General features: G+C 41.8%; 1 protein-coding gene across 1 annotated transcript in view; it reads right to left on the bottom strand.

Annotated features, from left to right (window-relative positions):
- The window catches only part of csmd1a (CUB and Sushi multiple domains 1a), a 2,254,753-nt gene that overhangs the window by 230,896 nt on the left and 2,005,714 nt on the right, over positions 1–18,143 (bottom strand). Inside the window, exons 44-46 of the mRNA XM_072251121.1 lie at positions 12,054–12,199; positions 9,796–9,876; positions 7,279–7,392 (exon numbers count right to left, since the gene is read on the bottom strand). Of these exons, the coding sequence (XP_072107222.1) occupies positions 7,279–7,392; positions 9,796–9,876; positions 12,054–12,199 (341 nt within the window). The remainder of the gene's footprint in view (positions 1–7,278; positions 7,393–9,795; positions 9,877–12,053; positions 12,200–18,143) is intronic.

The following is an 18,143-nucleotide window of genomic DNA, read 5'->3' on the forward strand; positions in this document are numbered from 1 at the left end:
CAGTATACTGTTCTGGATGTCAGATATGAGATTTCCAGGAAACTTCCAGCCTTCTGATAGCCACACCTGCGCCAGGTGCATCGAGATGCAGCTCCTTAGAGACTGTATTAGGGAACTGGAGCTGCAGCTTGATGATATTCAGCTGCTTAGGGAAAGTGAAACAGTGATATACAGGAGCTACAGAGAAGTAGTCACCCCAAGGCTACAGGAGACAGATAAATGGCTGACGATCAGGAGAGGGAATGGAGAATGTCAGATAGTGGAGAGCACCCTTGTGGCTATCCTCCTGAACAATAAGTATTCCATTTTGAGTGCCGTTAGCGGAGGGGAGGGAGGGGTGTTGGAGCAACCTACCTGGGGGAAGCAACAGTAGCCACACCTCTGTCACTGAGTCTGGCCCTGTGGCTCAGAGTGGTAGGGAACTGAAAAGGATGGCAGCAGTAATAGGATACTCTATAGTCAGGGGGACAGATAGGCAATTCTGTAGACATGAAAAGGAAACACGGATAGTGGTTTGCCTCCCAGGTGCCAGGGTCCGCGATGAATGCATCCACAATATCCTGAAAAGGGAGGGTGAGCAGCCAGAACTTGTGGTACATATTGGTACCAATGTCATCAGTAGAAAACAGGAGGTGGTCCTGAAAAACGTATACAGGGAGTTAGGAAGGAAGCTGAGAAGCAGGACCTCAAGCGTAGTAATCTCCGGATTGCTACTTATTCCACCCAACACTGAAGATAGGAATAGAATGAGGTGGCAGATAAATGTGTGGCCAATGAATTAGAGCAGGGGGCAGGATTCATATTTCTGGATAATTGGGACCTCTTCTGGGCAGGTGGGACCTGTACAAAAGGGATGGATTGCACTGAATCCAAGGGGAACCAATATTCTTGCAGGGAGGTTTACCAGAACAGTTGCAGATGCTTTAAGCTAATATGGGAGGGTGATGCAGCTGAGGATGAGCCAGCAAGTTTACAAGTAGGTGACGGGTGTAACATCTATCTCAGGAAGGACAAGCCAATAATTGGGTATAAATGTTGACAGAGCACAGAGTTAAATTGTACCACAGAGGAAAAATTCAAAATGGCGAAGAATGAAGGACTGAAGGTGCTGTATTTAAATGAGTGTAGCATTCGGAAGAAGATTGAAGAACTCTTGGCCCATTTAGTGTTTGGTTGGTATGATGTTGTGGGCATCACTGAGTCGTGGCTAAAAGGCGGCCATAGTTGAGAGCTTAACATCAAAGGATATCAAAGGACAGGCAGGAAAGTGCTAACATTGGTGTGCTCTGTTGGGAAGAGATGGAATTACATCTTTAGATAGAGGTGACATTGGGTCAGAGAATGTTGAATCTTTGTGGGTGGAGTGAAGAAATTGCAAGGGTAGAAAAACCATTATGGGAATCATATATCGGGTTCCAAACAGTAGCAAAATGTAGGGCTTCGATTGCAAAGGGAGCTGGAAAAGGCATGTAATTACAGTACTGACATAATTGTAATAGGGGACTTCAATATGCAAGGGTATTAGGAATATCAAGTTGATGTTGGATTGCAAGAGTGGGAATCAGTTGAGTGGCTATGAAAAGGCTTTTAAGAGCAGCTTGTACTTGAGCCTACCCAGGGAAAGGCTATCTTGGATTGGGTGTTGTATAATAACCCAGATCTTATGAGGGAGCTTAACATAAAGGAACCATGAGAAGGCAGTGTTCATGATCTGATTGAATTCATACAGCAGTTTGGGAGGAGGAAGCACAAGTATCAGTATTGCAATGGATCAAAAGGAATTACAGAGGCATGAGAGAGGAGCTTGCTAAGGTAAATTGGAGGAGGGTGGCTGACGGAGATGATGGCAGCACAGAGACCGCTGAAGCTTCTGCGAATAGGTCACAAGGTGCAGGATAGATATGCCCCACAGAGGAAGAAATTCTCAAATGGCAGAGTTAGGAAACCATTGCAATAAAGGAGGTTAAGGACTACATAAAAGCCAAGCAAAGCGCATATAAGGTAGCAAAACTGAGTGGGAAGTTGAATGATTGGGAAAATTTTAACGTCCAAAATAGTGCAGCTAAAAGAGCTATAAGAAAGGAAAAAATGAAATATAAGGACAAACTAGCCAATAATATAAAACAGGATATTGATTTTTTTTCAGTTATATAGAGTAAAAGGGAGATGATAGTTGATATTGGGCCACTGGAAAATTATGCTGGTGAGGTAGTAATGGGAAGAAAGAAATGGCAGATGAACTTAATGGGTATTTTGTATCTTTTTTCACTGTGGAAGACATTAGCGGTGTACCAGAGGTCAGTGTGTGTCAGGGAGCAGAAGTGAGTGCCTTTGCTATTACAAAGAAAAAGGTGCCAGGCAAACTCAAAGGTCTTAAGGTGGATAAGTCACCTGGACCAGATGGACTACATCCCACAATCCTGAGAAATTTTGCTAAAGAGATATCGGATGCATTGGTCATGATCTTTCAAGAATCACTTGATTCTGGCATGGTCCTGGATGGCTGGAAGTTTGCAAATGCCACCCCACTCTTTGACAAAGGGAAGAAGGCAAAAGAAAGGAAATTATAGGCCAAACAAGAGAAGAGTTTCAGCCTGAAACATCGACTGTACTTTTTTCCATAGATGCCACCTGGCCTGCTGAGTTCCTCCAGCATTTTGTGTGAAATTATAGGCCAGTTAGCCCAACCTCAGTAGTTGGGGAAGTGCTGGAGCCTATCATTAAGGATGAGGTTTTGGGGTACTTGGAGATTAATGATAAAATAAGTCCAAGTCAGCATGGTTTCTGTGAAGGGAAGTCTTGCCTGACAAATCTATTAGAGTTCTTCGAGGAAATAACAAGCAAGGTAGACAAAGGAAAGTTAGTGAACATCAGTTAGTTAGATTCTTAGAAGGTATTTGATAGGGTACCACACCTGAGCCTGCTTAACAAGAAGAAAATCCTATGGTATTACAGGAAATATACTGGCATGGATGGAGGTGTGGCTAACAGTCAGGAGGCAGCGAGTGGGAATAAAAGGGCTTTTTCTGGTTGGCTGCTAGTGATTAGTGGTGTTCCTCAGGGGTCAGTACTTTTCACATTGTTTGTCAATGATATGAATAATGGAACTGATGGCTTGTGGCAAAGTTTGTGGATGATACAAATATAGGTGGAGGCGTAGGTAGTGCTGAGGAAGCAATGCAATTTCAGCATGACTTAGACAAATTGGAAGAATGGACAAAAATGTGGCATATAGAATGCAGTGTTGGGAAACGTATGATCATGTATTTTGATAAAAGGAACAATAGTGCAGACTATTACCTAAATGGGGAGAAGGTTCAAATAGCAGAGGTACAGAGGGACTTATGAGTCCTCGTGCAAGATTTCCAGAAGGTTAATTTTCAGGTCAAGTCTGTGGTAAAGAAAGCAAGTGTAATGTGGGCATTTATTTCAAGGGGAATAGAATATAAAAACAAGGAGATAATGCTTAGCCTTTATAAGACACTAGTCAGGCCGCACGTGGAGTATTGACAACAACTTTGGGCCCCATATCTCAGAAAGAATGTATTGTCATTGGAGAGAGTCCAGAGGATGTTCAGGAGGATGATTCTGTGAATGAAAAGGTCAACATATGAGGAGCGTTTGGCAGCTTTGGGCATATACTCACTGAAATTTAGAAGAATGTGGAGCAATCTCATTGAAACCTACCAAATGTTGAAAGGACTTAGATAAGGAGGATGAGGAAAGGATGGTTCTTATGGTGGGAGTATCCAGAACTGGAGGATACCGCCTCAAAATTGAAGGGCGACTCTTTATAAAAGAGGTAAGGAGGAATATTTCTAGCCAGAGAGTAGTAAATCTGTGGAATACTCTGCCACAGACTGCGGTCGAGGCCAAGCCATGGCTATACTCAAGGCGAAAGTTGTTAGTTTCCTGATCGGTCAGGGCATCAAAGGATATGGCAAGAGGGAAGGTGTATGGGGTTGAGTGGGATCCAAGATCAGCCATGATGGGATTGCGGAGCAGTCTCAATGGGCTGAATGGCCTAATACTGCTTCTACATCTTATGGTCTTATAGCTGATTAGATATTTGCATTAATGAGCAGAAGTATGCAGGTGTACCTGATAAAGTGGCCACTGGGTGTATGTTACCATATATTTCCTCGATAAACATTCCCTTGCAAGCATTTAAAAAAGAAATAAAGCAATGCAATAGAATTATGAAACAATAAACAGTGACTGGCAAACAACCAATGCGCAAAAGAAGACAAATTGTGCAAATTAAAAAAATCCCTAACCTAACCTAACCACTATGGGTTTATTATTTTCAGGATTCCTGGTCTCAGCTGTAACAGTGAGGCTTTTGCTTTCAGTGTAGAACAGTTATAATTTTATCTTTGTTCCACTCTACTGTGGGTTTTCTCAGGTTTTAAAATTATCTCTCTTTGCAATGAAATTTCCAATAATAAGAAATCACATTGAAGTTCAAGTTCAAGTCTAATTGTCATTTATCTATACACATGTATAGAATGAAACAAAACAGTGTTCCTCCAAGGACAAGGTGCTTAATCACACAGAGCACACAGCACATATAGTTACAAAAGCACACATAGAGTCACTAAAAATAATATCAGCACTAGTCCCTGAGTGGCATTGCTTGAAGGTTGATGGTGCATCTGATGTTGTCCTGGAGCCATGTTTCTACAAGAACAAGCACACAGTATGTCCTCATCATGTGCTGGGTCAGCTGCAGACAAAGTCAATCCAACTTGTCTTCTGTGGATCAAACACTGGAGAGCAACACTGATGGAAGGGGCCAGCTCCCAACCCAGCTCAGATTCAAGTGCACTGGCCACTCCTCTGTTCTCTCCCATATCATCTCTGGTGCCTCCTAGCCTGGGTAGTTGAGGCAGGCATCACCACAGGTTAAGGACTTCCATGGAACAATGGAGGCCATGGACTTCCCCTGATGTCAGTCACGCCACTGAACCAACGAACCGGATGTGCAGTTCTTTATATTGTCAATGTCCATCAGGGTCTTGCGATCACAAAAAAAAATGCTTAAGACACACATATGTACCACTTGTTTGACCCAGAGAGCCACTGTGACCAAGCGCATTGTCGTCTTACTGGAGTTATTTCCAAGTTTCTGTTTATCCTATTTAAACATTTTCAATATATGACAACTTGACCTTCCCATCTCACTAAAATGCTGTATATCCTTGTGTAACCTGTCCTTTTAAATGAAATCCTTAATCTGTATGATTCTGGTGAATTTGCAGTCGATCCTCTCTGAAACATTTCTCCCTCACAGTGCTAACATTAACTTCATATTATGGCTACTGTTTACATGATTAGTTTTTAACTTAAATGTTTAATTCCAGTCTGCTGCATTACAAAAATTATTTTGCATGAACTGAACTGTTCTTTACAAAATGAAGCTGACTGAGACCTGAGCTGTTTTTCAAACAATGAATTCCCTACTCTCTGTGATAAGACCATGAGACATATAAGACATAACATCAAAATTAGTACATTTTTCCCATCCAGTCTGCTCTGACATTCGGACATGGCTGATTTATTTTCCCTCTCAACCCCATTCTACTGTCTTTTCCCCATAACCTTAGTTGCCCATTCTAATTATGAAACTATTGACCTAAGTGTTATTTTTTCTGTAAAGTTAACCAATGACACAAAGGTCAGTGATGATGTGGATTGAGATGCAAGTGGAAGCTGTAGAGACAGATCACAATTACAACATCTAAAAAACATTTTGACAGGTACAGGTAAGGGAAATGTAAAGAGGGATATGGGTCAAGCACAGGCAAATAGGGCCAGTTCAGGAAGGCTTCTTGGTCAGCATGGAGGAGCTAGGCCAAAGGACCTGAGTCTCTGCTTGAAACACTATGGCTCTATGAAATAAATGCATTGCAGGCAAATGGGATTAATGTATTTTGGCAAAAAGGATGGCATGAACATGATGTGTCAAAGGGCCTTTTTCCATGCTGTATAACTTAAAATGATTCTATCATATATTTAAACATGACTTTTCATTCCATTACACAAGAGATTCTGCAAATGGTGGAAATCTTGAACAGCACACACAAAATGCTAGAGGAAGTCAGTAATCAGGCAGCATCCATGGAGGAGAATAAATATCATAGTTTTAAGCCGAGACCCTTCATCACCCAACTTATCCATGCCAATTAAGTTGCCTACTGAACAGATCCTTGTGTTTGGTCTATATCCCTCTAAATCTTTTCGATACATGTACATGAACCCTCAGCCCAAAACATTGACTGTTTATTCCTCTCCATAGATACTGCCCGACTTGCTGCTTTCCTCCAGCATTTTGCGTGTGTGGTCATATCATAACCATCAGCTGCTCCGTAGATACTGCACCAGGGTATTGTGCAATGTGAGATTCAATAACTGAAGTCTAGGTATGTCCAACAACCATTGCTGAAATACAATCTTTCCAATCTCCCTATTACCAGAATGCTGCCTGGATTAGAGAGCATGTGCTATAATGAGACGTTGGACAAACTTGGGTTGTTTTCTCTAGAGCAGTGGAGGTTGAGGGGAGATCAGGTAGAGGGTTATAAGATTATGAGAGTCATAGATAGAATAGACAGACAATATCTTTTTCCAAGTGTTGAAGTGTCTAATACCAGGGGACATACATTTAAGATGAGAGGGGGTAATTTCAAAGGAGATGTGAGGGGCAACTTTTTCTTACATAAAATAATGGGTGCCAAAATGCACTGCTTGGGTGGGGGTGCTAGAGGCAGAAACATTGGAGACTTCCAAGATTGGGTAAGTACATGAATGTGAGGAAAATGGAAGGATATGAACATTGTGTGGGCAGAAGAGATGAAATTAGTTAACCATTTGATTACTAATTTAATTGTGGGCTGAATAGCTTGTTCCTGTGCTGTTCTGTCCTATGTTGTATTCCTCCTCTTTTCTTTTTGCTCTTGTCCTTTCCAAAGAATCTACTGTCTGGAATATTTAACTTCCAATCAACATTAGGCTAAAGTCCATTGGTGGTTACAAAACAGATAATACACTTTCAGTGTTGAATTTCTGATGTGAAATGGCTAGATATAATGCTTATGCATTTGTGGCTCCTTCATTAATGGCTAAGAGCCCATCTGACCCATGTGTCCTGTGGTCTGTTTCTTATCTATTTTGCCTTGCATTACAGGTTTGCTCTGTTCACCATCATGCCTTGTTTATGCTTTTCACAGAAAGGAAAATTTTCAGCTGATTTTGAGAAGAAATTGGAGAAACACTTACCTTCACAAGATGGAGGTGTCCCCTCAAACTGCAGCTGGGTTAACAGTCTGCAAACCATGAGTTCACTGCCAACCAGAGTGAATCCAAGTGGACACTGGTACTTCACAACATCACCTTATAAAGAATCAAACTTGAATGTAAAATTAAAAATCTTACAATTTTGCCATCCATTCAGAATTCTCTCAATCTTTTTATAGCCAAGGAGCTGCTGTTAGCAACACACACACACAGACACACAAAATGCTGGAGGAACTCAGCAGGTCAGGCACCATCTATGGAGAGAAATAAACAGTCAATGTTTTGGGCTGAGACCATCTACTAGGACTCATATGATGATTCCCAATGAAGGGTCTTGGCCTGATACATTGACTCTATTTCTCTCAATAAATGATGCCTCACCTGTGGAGTACCTCTAGTATTCTGTGTGTGTGTGTGTGTGTGTGTGTGTGTGTGTGTGTGTGTGTGTGTGTGTGTGCGTGTGTGTGTGTGTGTGTGTGTTTCTGAATTTACAGCTTCTGAAGAATCTTTTGTGTATATGCACTTGGCAACAGTTGCTCTGCTATGCAGCTAAAAATATGATGGTCTGCTTGTGCACAGTCAGCAATGTGAGAATAAACAGATATACTTTTGATTAAAATTCTTAGGTGTGAAGATCAGCAATTGATTACCCTGGTCCAAACACATACAGTAAATGGCACAGCCAGTAAAGCTCACCAACACCTCTGATTCTTCATGTGGCTAAAGAAATTTGCATGTCGAATCAATTCTTTCCAATATTTGCCAATGCATCACTGCTTGGTGTGGCAACTGCTTTGCCCATGACCGCAAGAAACTGCAGAGAGCTGTTGACACACACAGCACATCACAGACACCAGCCTCCCCTCCATGGTCTCTGTCTGCACTTCTCCCAGTATCAGTAAAGCAAAACACATTACCAAGGACCCACCCACTCTCAGCCTTCTTTCTTCTCCCCTCTTTCCTCTCAGGCAAAAGATAAAAAATCCTGAAAGCATATACCACAGGATAACGCAACATAATTTACTTGGAAGAGATGATGGAGTTGAAGGAGCAAAGGATTATTTCAATTTGGGAGCAGTTTCTGAACCATGTAGAGGAGGTGCTGGTGTGGAAGGGCAGAAATGGCTGGAGCTCCATTTAAAGAGGAAGCAGGTGAGAACTCAGGTCATTCCGGTCAGGACGAAATGGAGAGAGATCCATGGTGAAAGGAAAAAGGAAAAACTTACTGGCGAGCACAGGAAGAATTCTGAGTCAATTTCAGAAGGTAATGGAGAAAGGAAGGGAAAAGAGAAAAAGCAGAACGAGAAAAATTCCATGGAGGAGTTGTTGTCAATGTAATGGGGCTACAAGGATAAGGAGAAACCGAGTTGCTGTGGAGGGATACGTGGATGCACATATCCAAATCATGTACATTTACATATTCCTCTACATCCACTCTACAACTTGTATTTGATAATAAATTACTTTGAACTTTTAATACTTTTGATTATACATCACACAAAATGCAGGGGGAACTCAGTAGGCCAGGCATCACTTACGGAAAGAAATAGACAACGTTTCAGGCTGGGATCCTTCCTCAGGAGGGTCTATGAAGAGTCCTGATGAAGGGTCTTGGCCCAAAATGTTGATTGTTTATTCTTTTCCATGGTGGTGCCTGACCTGCTGAGTTCCTCCAGCATTTTATGTCTGTTGCTCTGGATTTCCAGCATCTACAGAATCGCTTGAGTTTGTGATTATACTTCACTTTCTTTTGCTAACATTTTGACTGCACTGTACTGTTCTATAGTCTGTATACTTGTGTTTACAGAACTAAACTTAACTTTGACTTTGATTTTATTTTTCAGTTCTGGGTGAGATTGAAAAACAAAACCAACACAGTATAGAGGTGAAGAAGAACAGCAAGGTTCAAAATAAATTAAAATGTTGCAGAATAGGTATGATTTGGGACATGATAAATATCTACATAATACATTTCATCTTAGGACTTAATTCCCATGAGCATAGGAAAATCACAAGAGATTTGAATGAGGGGAGATTTAGACTATAAAGAGTCAGAATTTGGCTGTTTGGCCCATCGAGTTTGATAGAAGTATACAAAATTATGAGGGATATAGATAGGGTATGTGTAAGCAAGCTTTTTCCACTGTGGTTGGGTGAGACTAGAATTAGTCAGAGATTAAAGTTGAAAGGTGAAGTACTTAAGGGAAATCTGAGGGGGAACTTGTTCACTTAGAGAGGGCTAAGCATGTGGAACAAGCTGCCAGTGGATATGGTGAATGAAGGTTTTACTTCAACATTGAATTTGTACTGATCTGAACAAATTCAGATCAGTACCTGGATGGGAGGAATATGGGGGCTATGGTCCAGCTGCTGGTCGATGGGACTAGGCAGATTAATAATTTAGTAAGGACTATATGAGCCAAAGTGCCTGTTTCTGTGTTATAGTGTTATATGACTCTATGCTTCTACAATAAGTTAATCAATAATACTTGTACTTGCCTACTTCATAGTCTTCATCCTCAGAATACACAGTGGCCAAAGGAATAACTGGGGGAGGTTGACACTTCTTGAGCCAGTAGGCTGGAAAACAAATGGAATTTGAATTGGTCATTAGACCAAGATAATCACTCAAGAATACAGTATATACATTTCTGATGCAAGTAAGCACTCAGTGGCCTCCTGTGTCTAATAGTATGGCCACTGTGTATATGTTTGTGGTCTTCTGCTGCTGTAGCCTATCAACTTTGAAGTTTGACGTTTTGTGCATTTAGTGATGCTCTTCTGCACACCACTGCTGTAATGGGTGGTTATTTGAGATACCGTCACCTTCCTGTCAGCTTGAACCAGTCTGGCAATTCTCCTTTAATCACTCTCATTGACAAAGCATTGTCACTCATAGAAATTCCACTCATTGAAAATGTATTGATTATTGCACAATTCTCTGTAAACTCTAGACACTGCTGTGCATGAAAGTCTCAGATCAGCAGTTTCCGAAATACTCAAACCACCCTGTCTATCACCAAAAATCTTTCCATGGTAAAAGTCACTTAGATCAAATACCTTCCCCATTCTGATGTTTGGTCTGAACAACTGAATTTCTTGACCATGTCTGCAGGCTTTTATGCATTGAGCTGTTACCACATAACTGGCTGATTAGATATTTGCATTAACAAGCAGAGGTACATAATAAAGTAGACACTGCGTGTACATATATTGTGCTTATCTATTAATTGCACAGTTTTTCTTCTTTTGAATCTTTTTTTTGTCAGTCTTTGTTTATGTATAGTTTTTTGTAGATGGCATTATATTTCTTTACTGCCTAAACAGACAATTAATCTTGTTGGTCAACACATACAAAATGATGGAGGAACTCAGCAAGTCAGTCTGCGTCTATGGAGGGAAATAAACTGTTGATAATTTTGGTACTTCCTCAGGACCCTTCATCAGCCCGAAACATCAATTGTTAATACCCCTCCATAGATGCTGCCTGACCTGCTCAGTTCCTTCAGCATTTTTTGTGTGTTGCTCAATTTCCTGTATTCGGCCCTTATCACCCAATGTTCCACCTCTCCACGTACCTGTCCAAGTGCTTCTGAAGAGAAAGTATTGTACCAGCCTCAACCATTTGATCTGTATACTCACCACCCTCTGCATGAAATAGCCACCCTCAGGTCTCTTTCAAATCTTTCCCCTCTCATTCTACAATTGTGCCCCCTAGTTTTGGAGTCCCCTACACCGGACCTAATGACCATTGTGCTCCAGCGTAAACTGGACTTAATGGACATTGTAGGCCTATTTATTTATTTACGTATCTTTACTTAAAATTGCAGCATAGTTACAGAACCTTCCAGCTCAACGTGCCCGGGCTTCTCAATTAAACTTTTGTGACCAATAAGTTTACAAACATGTATTAACCTCTTTAGAATCTGGGAGGAAACTGCTGCACATGGAGGAAACTAGTATGGTCACTGGAAGAAGGTATAAACTCCTTACAGACGGCGGTGGAAATGAACCCGGGTTGCTGGCATTGTAACAGCATTTTGCTAACCATTACACTACCGTGCCATTCCCAGTTTCTGTGCTGAGTAACTCGATATCAGGACAGGAATATTCTGAAGGTCCTCAAACTCAAGCTTTTCAAGGTTTAGACAACACTCTTTGCCTTTGGAAAAAGAGAGCTAAAAACTATCTATCTTTCCAGCGCTCATTCGGTGGAAGAAAAGCTGGATTGTGTTCAACTGTGACAGCACTAGTGTGAGATAAGAAACTGCTGCCTACTTATTCTTGCAGAAATGTGGCTGCAGATCAACATCCAATGCACCGTCAATCTTTAAGCCATGCCAATCAGGGACTTGGGATAATATTTTTTTTGTAACTGTATGTGCTAACATGACCATATGTGCTATGTGCTACAAACGACTGTATGCATTGTGTTTTGTACCTTCGCTACAGAGGAAAGTTGTTTTGTTTAGTTGTATACATATGTATGGCTGAATGACATTTAAAATAGAACCTGAATTTCAGTAATTACTCATGACAAAAATGATATATCACAATAGGGTATCAATTAAATGTTAAATAGCATCTACCTATGCATCATTAAATTCAAACAGAATATAAAATATTAGAGGAAGGAGAGCAAAGTTAACTGGAGATTTCTCAAAGTAAATAAACATCCAGGTAAAGAACAATCTAACATAGGCAGTGTTCAAAGTTTCTTCATAATTCATTAGCATCTGTAGCCAAAGGAAACTAACCGTGAAAATTGAGGACGAAGAATCCCCCTCCAGAGAAGTCACTGTGAAACTTGATAAGGACCTGATTGGTGGTGCTGTACGCAGATTCCAGGGCTGTGTTGCCACTGAAGACTCCTAACTGTGGAGCAGACTGGTCAGGTCCATCCCTGTATAATGAAGAAAGACAAGTGTGTCTGAAAGTTAGTGAACGAGTAAATGGCCGACTGCGACTTCTGATTACAAAAACTGGAGGCGGCAAGATGAAACAAATCTGCTCAAAACAGACAGAAGCATGGTGCTTATTCATTGATCCACGCCCATCATCCATTCAGCCATGTTTCCAGAAATTTAATGATGTAACATCGTTTCTGAACCATGTGGAACAACATGCATCAAATCCAGCTGTGAAATCACACATCCCTTTTTATCATCTCAAAAGAGATGCATTTACAGTATTTCCGAAATATAAGAGAGCATAAAACCTAAAATGTTCACATAAAAGCATGAAAACTTGCCATTTAAGGTAATAATGTGATTAAATTTTATTTATTTTTAAACAGCATTTTCATTTTGAATAAAAAGGCACATATATGCAATTCACTAGTTGTCCTCAGAATCACTATGGCTACCAATACAGAACAAGGTTTCACATAATGTCACCAATTACCAGAGGCATCACTAAACCATGGGGCTTGGGATTTTTGCTGGAGACTTTCTGCCTCCACCTCTGGTTGACCACCTGGGGAGTGCTAGTTCCTCGATTGCACTCATAAAGTAGGTCAATAACTAGTCACGAACTGAGGCTCTACCTTCATGTCAGGGTTGATTCAACTGAGGCATTATCTTCATGTCAAAGTCACGTCATTGAACTCCCTTGTGGAATTCTTGGGAACAGTCAGATGGCAAGGAAATAGTCAGGAAGAGGGAGTTAGAGAAAGTGGGGAGAGAGAGAGGGGGGAGAGAGGGAGAGAGAGAGAGGGAGGGGGAGAGGGAGGGAGAGAGGGAGAGAGGGAGGGGGAGAGGGAGGGAGAGAGGGAGAAAGAGAGAAGGAGAGAGAGAGAGAGAGAGAAAAACAAGGGTACAAACTGGGGAACTGGAATGAAAATGAAGTCACATTGGTTGAAAATAGGCCCTTCAGCCTAAATGGTCCAAAGCAACCAAGATTCCCCATCAAAGCAAATCCTTTTGCCCACTTTTAGTTCATGTCCATTGAAACCCTTCCATTTGTGTAGCTGTCTAAGTGTCTTTTAAATATTATTGCACCTGCCTCAACCACTTCCTCTGCCATCTTGTTTCACCCTCTTGAACCATCCTCTGAGTCCTGACAAACTTCTCGTAAATCTTCTTTCCACTCCCTCCAGCTTAATGACTTATTTTCAGTAACAGGATGGACAAAACTGTATACAAAGCTCCAGGATACGTTCTAGTCTTGCTGCTACCATCAGGCAGGAGATACCTTAGTTCCCACACTGCCAGGTTCAATAACGGTTGTCACCATGTAACAATCATGCTTTTGAACAGGCAGCATCCATCACGAAGGATCCTCACCATCCTGCTGTCATGTTTTGTAGCTCCAAAACATTAAATTAATCGAAAGAAAAACTTGAAGCCGGGATAACCCGTGTACATTAGTTTCATTTTTACTTTTAGCAAGTGGTGCATTTATGGTATGATGGCAAAGTCCTCACATGCGTGCGATGTATCCTCTTTCATGTAGGTTGCTGTTAAAGTAACATTCCATTAATTCCATATTGTCCAGTCTTATCTATATATGGTTTGTTCTGGTAGCCAGCTGCAAACCAGATGGTCCCAATTCCCCAACCATTGATGCGGACCTTGTTAATCTGGACGACATCCAAGCTGGTACGACACTTCTTGTTTTTGCCACTCTCATTTGGAAGATTTTGTGGGAGGATGTAGCATAAGCGTGAGGTGTCCAGCCCAAGACCCCTACCGGGCTGCCACTACTGGGACCTGAACCCTGGATCCCCGCATCACTGAGTCTGGGTGGTCCCTGGTGTTGGCCTCCAAACTTCTGTGTGTAAATTCCTTACCCCTGCTCAGACGGGGACTGGTGATGGAACAAGAGGCACCAAGCACCAACTACTGGCAATAAAACAGCCATGCGAGACTCCAAATCGGAGAACATTTGCAGATACTGGAAATCTGAGCAACACACACAAAATGCTGGAGGAACTCAGCAGGCAGCATCTACGGAAAAAAGTACAGTCAAGGTTCCTTTCCAGTCCTACTGAAGAATTTTCAGTCCAAAATATCGACTTTACTTTTACCATAGATGCTGTCTGGCCTGCTGAGTTCCTCCAGCATTTTATGTCTGATGCGAGACTCCAAGACCAAGCAAACGAAACTTAACACAACCTGTATCAACTACCAGAAAGCATTTGTCAGATGTGGAATATACCAGGGTGATGCACTATCCCCACTGCTTTTGTGCATAGGCTTGAACCCCCTCAGCCAGATCATCTCAAGGAGTGGATATGGGTAGTGATCATCAACCACCTCCTGTACATGGATGACATTAAGCTATATGCCAGAATGAATGAGACATTGACTACTAATCCACCTGATAAGGGTGTACAGCAGAGACATCGGAATGTTATTTGGACTGGAAAAGTAAAGCCGGATGGTAGTGAAAAGAGGCAAACTCATCAAGACTGAAGTAGTTGAGCTACCTGAAGGCCACGTGCTAGAAAAACTCCAAATACTTGGGGATCCTGCAGGTACATGGAAGTCATGATAAGGACACAAGGAAGGCTGAAACATCCAAGTACCTCGAAAGAGTGAGACAGGTCCTAAAAAGACAGCTAAATGGGAAGAATAAGATAGGAGCCATTAACACATCTGCCCTACCAGTCGTCAGACACCCAACCTCAATAATGTGCTGGCCAAGGAACAAACTGACTAAAAGACCTGGAAACTACTAACAATACATAGAGGATTCCATCCAAAGTCCAACATCGAACAACTGTACACCCTCTGGAATAAAGGAGGGTGGGACTTGGAAGTGTCAAGGGTACAGCCTTGAAAAATTGTGAAAAATCCATGAGTATGTCAGGAAGATGGCCCCCAAGCACAACCTGCTAGGAGAATACCTCTGACAGCAAATAGGAGATACGGAAATGGAAGTGGGTGAAGCAGAGCCAGAGGACCAGAGGCCATGGCAGGACAAGCCACTGCACAGGATGTACCATCGCCAGATATCAGAGGTGGCTGACATATGAATGTCCTACCAATGCCTGGACATGGCAGGGCTGAGGGACAGCACACAGGTGCCAGTCATGGCTGCACAAGAACAGGCACTGAGCACAAGAGCAAGAGAAGCCGAGGTCTATCACACCAGACAAGAACCAAGATGAAGACTGTTCATTGAAACCATCCAGAACATAGCAGCAGGGTGCAAGTTGCAGGCAGGGACAGCATACACTGAATGGCACAACCAAGTTATAGGAATTGTGCACAGGAACACCTGCACTGAGTATGGATTGGACACTGCCAAGTCCAAATGGGAAACATCTGAGAAGATAGTGGAGAATGACAGGTTCTGTGGGACTTCCAAATACAGGTTGATAAGCAGGCACTGGCCAACCAACCAGACATGGTGACACTGGACAAGGAACAGAAGAAAGTGATTGCAATAGATGAGGCAATCCCAATTGACAGTAACATCGGGAAGAAAACATATGAGAAGCTGAAGAAATACCAGGGCTTGAAAGAGCAGATAGAAAGGATGTGGAAGGTTAAAGCCAGAATAATCCTTTCTTCATCAACAATAGACTCTGCTCTCCTCAATAGGTCTATGTGTCATCTCCAGATAACATCAATTGTAATCGCTACTATGTAGGAAAGCGGTCCAGTTCTGTCCTTAATCTTTCCAAGTACCCACTTTTGATCACCTCTGTAGTCTCTCACCAGGACTGCTTGTCCAGGAGTGAAACGTCAAACATCCTTGTTTGTGGAGTCTTCAATATGTCTCAGCTGTTTGTTCTGCATACTCCTTCCGAGATTGAGTTTGAGGAGATCCAAGTGTAAATGTAAGGGACAACCCAGGAACAGTCTGGCTTGTGAGCTGTGTGTTGTGGAATATGCTGCATTGCAATATTCAAGGAGGAAATTGGTGAGCTTCTGATTCAGTGTTAGTGCAGTGAGTTCTGCTGACATTGTTGACACCATCTTATTATTAAAAAAACACACAAAATGCTGAAGGAGCTCATCAGATCAGGCAGCATTTATGGAGAGGAATAAGCAGTTGACATTTTGGGCTGAGGCCCTCCATCATCACTGTCCTGACCTGTTGAATTCTTCCAGCATTTTGTGTGCGTTACTTATTGATTAAGGAGCAACTTCTTTCCCTCTGTGATCAGATTTCTGAATGGTCCATGAATACTACTTTATTCTTGTATTATTCCACTATTCATTTATTTTTATAATTTTTAGTAATTTTATGTTATTTTACTGCTGCCAAAAGCAACAAAATTCATGTCATAAACAGTGCTGTGCAAAAGTCTTACGCACATATATGTAACTAGGGTACCCAGGACCTTTGCACAGTATTGTAGTAATTTATGTATTACACTCCACTGCAGCCACAAAAAAAAACACAAATTTCATGACATATGTGAGTGGGTTTCTATTGTGGAACAAGAGTGAGGAGGGGGCAGGGTGAGAAGAATCATGGTTAGGTAAAGGGGAAGGGAGAGGGAGGGAACAGGAAGTGCCAGAGAGACATTCTATAATGATCAATAAATCAATTGTTTGGAAACAAATTACCTTGTCTAGTGTCTCAGGGTTGGGTGTGTCTGCAACCACACCACTTCATCTCTGCCATCTGTTCCCCCACCTCCAACTCATGAATGACAACAATGTTTAAAGCCTATTGCTGATTAAAAACAATGAGTTATATTGGTAAACAAGTGATGTGATGTCATGGATTCCTTGGAGAAGTCTTCAAATATGTTTTAATGCTCTTTTTATAAACTTGAATGCTTCCTCTGTTCTGTCCTCAGAGAGACAATGTTAACATAATATATCAAATTCCTTGCTCATATGTCATAAATATCAGCATTAATATTTTGGTGAAAGCCTTCCAGGGGAAGCTGCTTCCCCTTGGAAACACTTGGATAATTAGACTGACAAGCTGACTTTCTTAGAGAAGGCAGGAGAATGGAGTTGAGAGGGATGCTGCCTGACCTATTGTGCTCCTCTGGAATTTGATATATATTACTCTGGATTTCTAGTATCTGCAGAATCTCCTATAATAGTTCAATAGTTTCAATTACTATCTGAAATTCTTGCTCTTCAGAGACATCCATGAAAACAGAAGGTAACCCCAAAGTAAGAGTGACGGTAAAATTGTTAGAACCCCAAAGCCTCCCCTACTCCTCCTCCCACACAGAAGCAGTGGAAAGCATCAACCCTCCCCTCCCCAGTTAACTCAGCAAAAAGCATCAGCACCCACTGCCCACCAGGTAAGCAATAGCAAAGGCCCCAAGACAGACCATGATCTGCAGTACAACAAAAACAATCATTCACCTGACAATTTGACATGCCACAGGCTTGCTCTCTCCCTAATGAAGGGGCAGAAATGTGTTACACAGTGAAAGGAGAGACTAACAAAACAAAAAAAGCTTGCTGATTGCAATATTACCATTAACTTATCAGTTTTAGACCTAGTCAGTCCCTCCCTCCCTCCCTCTCTCCCTCCCTTCCTTTGAGTTTGTCTCACTTTTTGAACTATAGAGACAAATAATCTTCCTTTCTCTCATACTCCAACAGTCACGCTCTCAGGAGTCACCATTTACCGCTAAGTTAACAGGATGAGTCATGCAGTAACACTGCTCCAGGAATATGCCAAGTGCTCTATGTTCTGCAGTGAGTGACATCTGCTCAAGCCTCCCAAGTGTTGTATGGCCTACTGAACACTACCACCTTTTTTTCTGGCTTTATTTCAACAGTTGCTCTTGCGAATAACATAAGCTTGAGGCTGTGTTTGACTTCTCAAGTTATTCATCAAAGTTCCCTGAAATCATTGGAAAATGCACATGGGGCATCTTCTCTACAATGCAATCAAATGAGTTGATGCAGGATCATGCA

Source organism: Mobula birostris, chromosome 2, assembly GCF_030028105.1.
Source record: "Mobula birostris isolate sMobBir1 chromosome 2, sMobBir1.hap1, whole genome shotgun sequence".
NCBI classification, from domain to species: Eukaryota; Metazoa; Chordata; class Chondrichthyes; order Myliobatiformes; family Myliobatidae; genus Mobula; species Mobula birostris.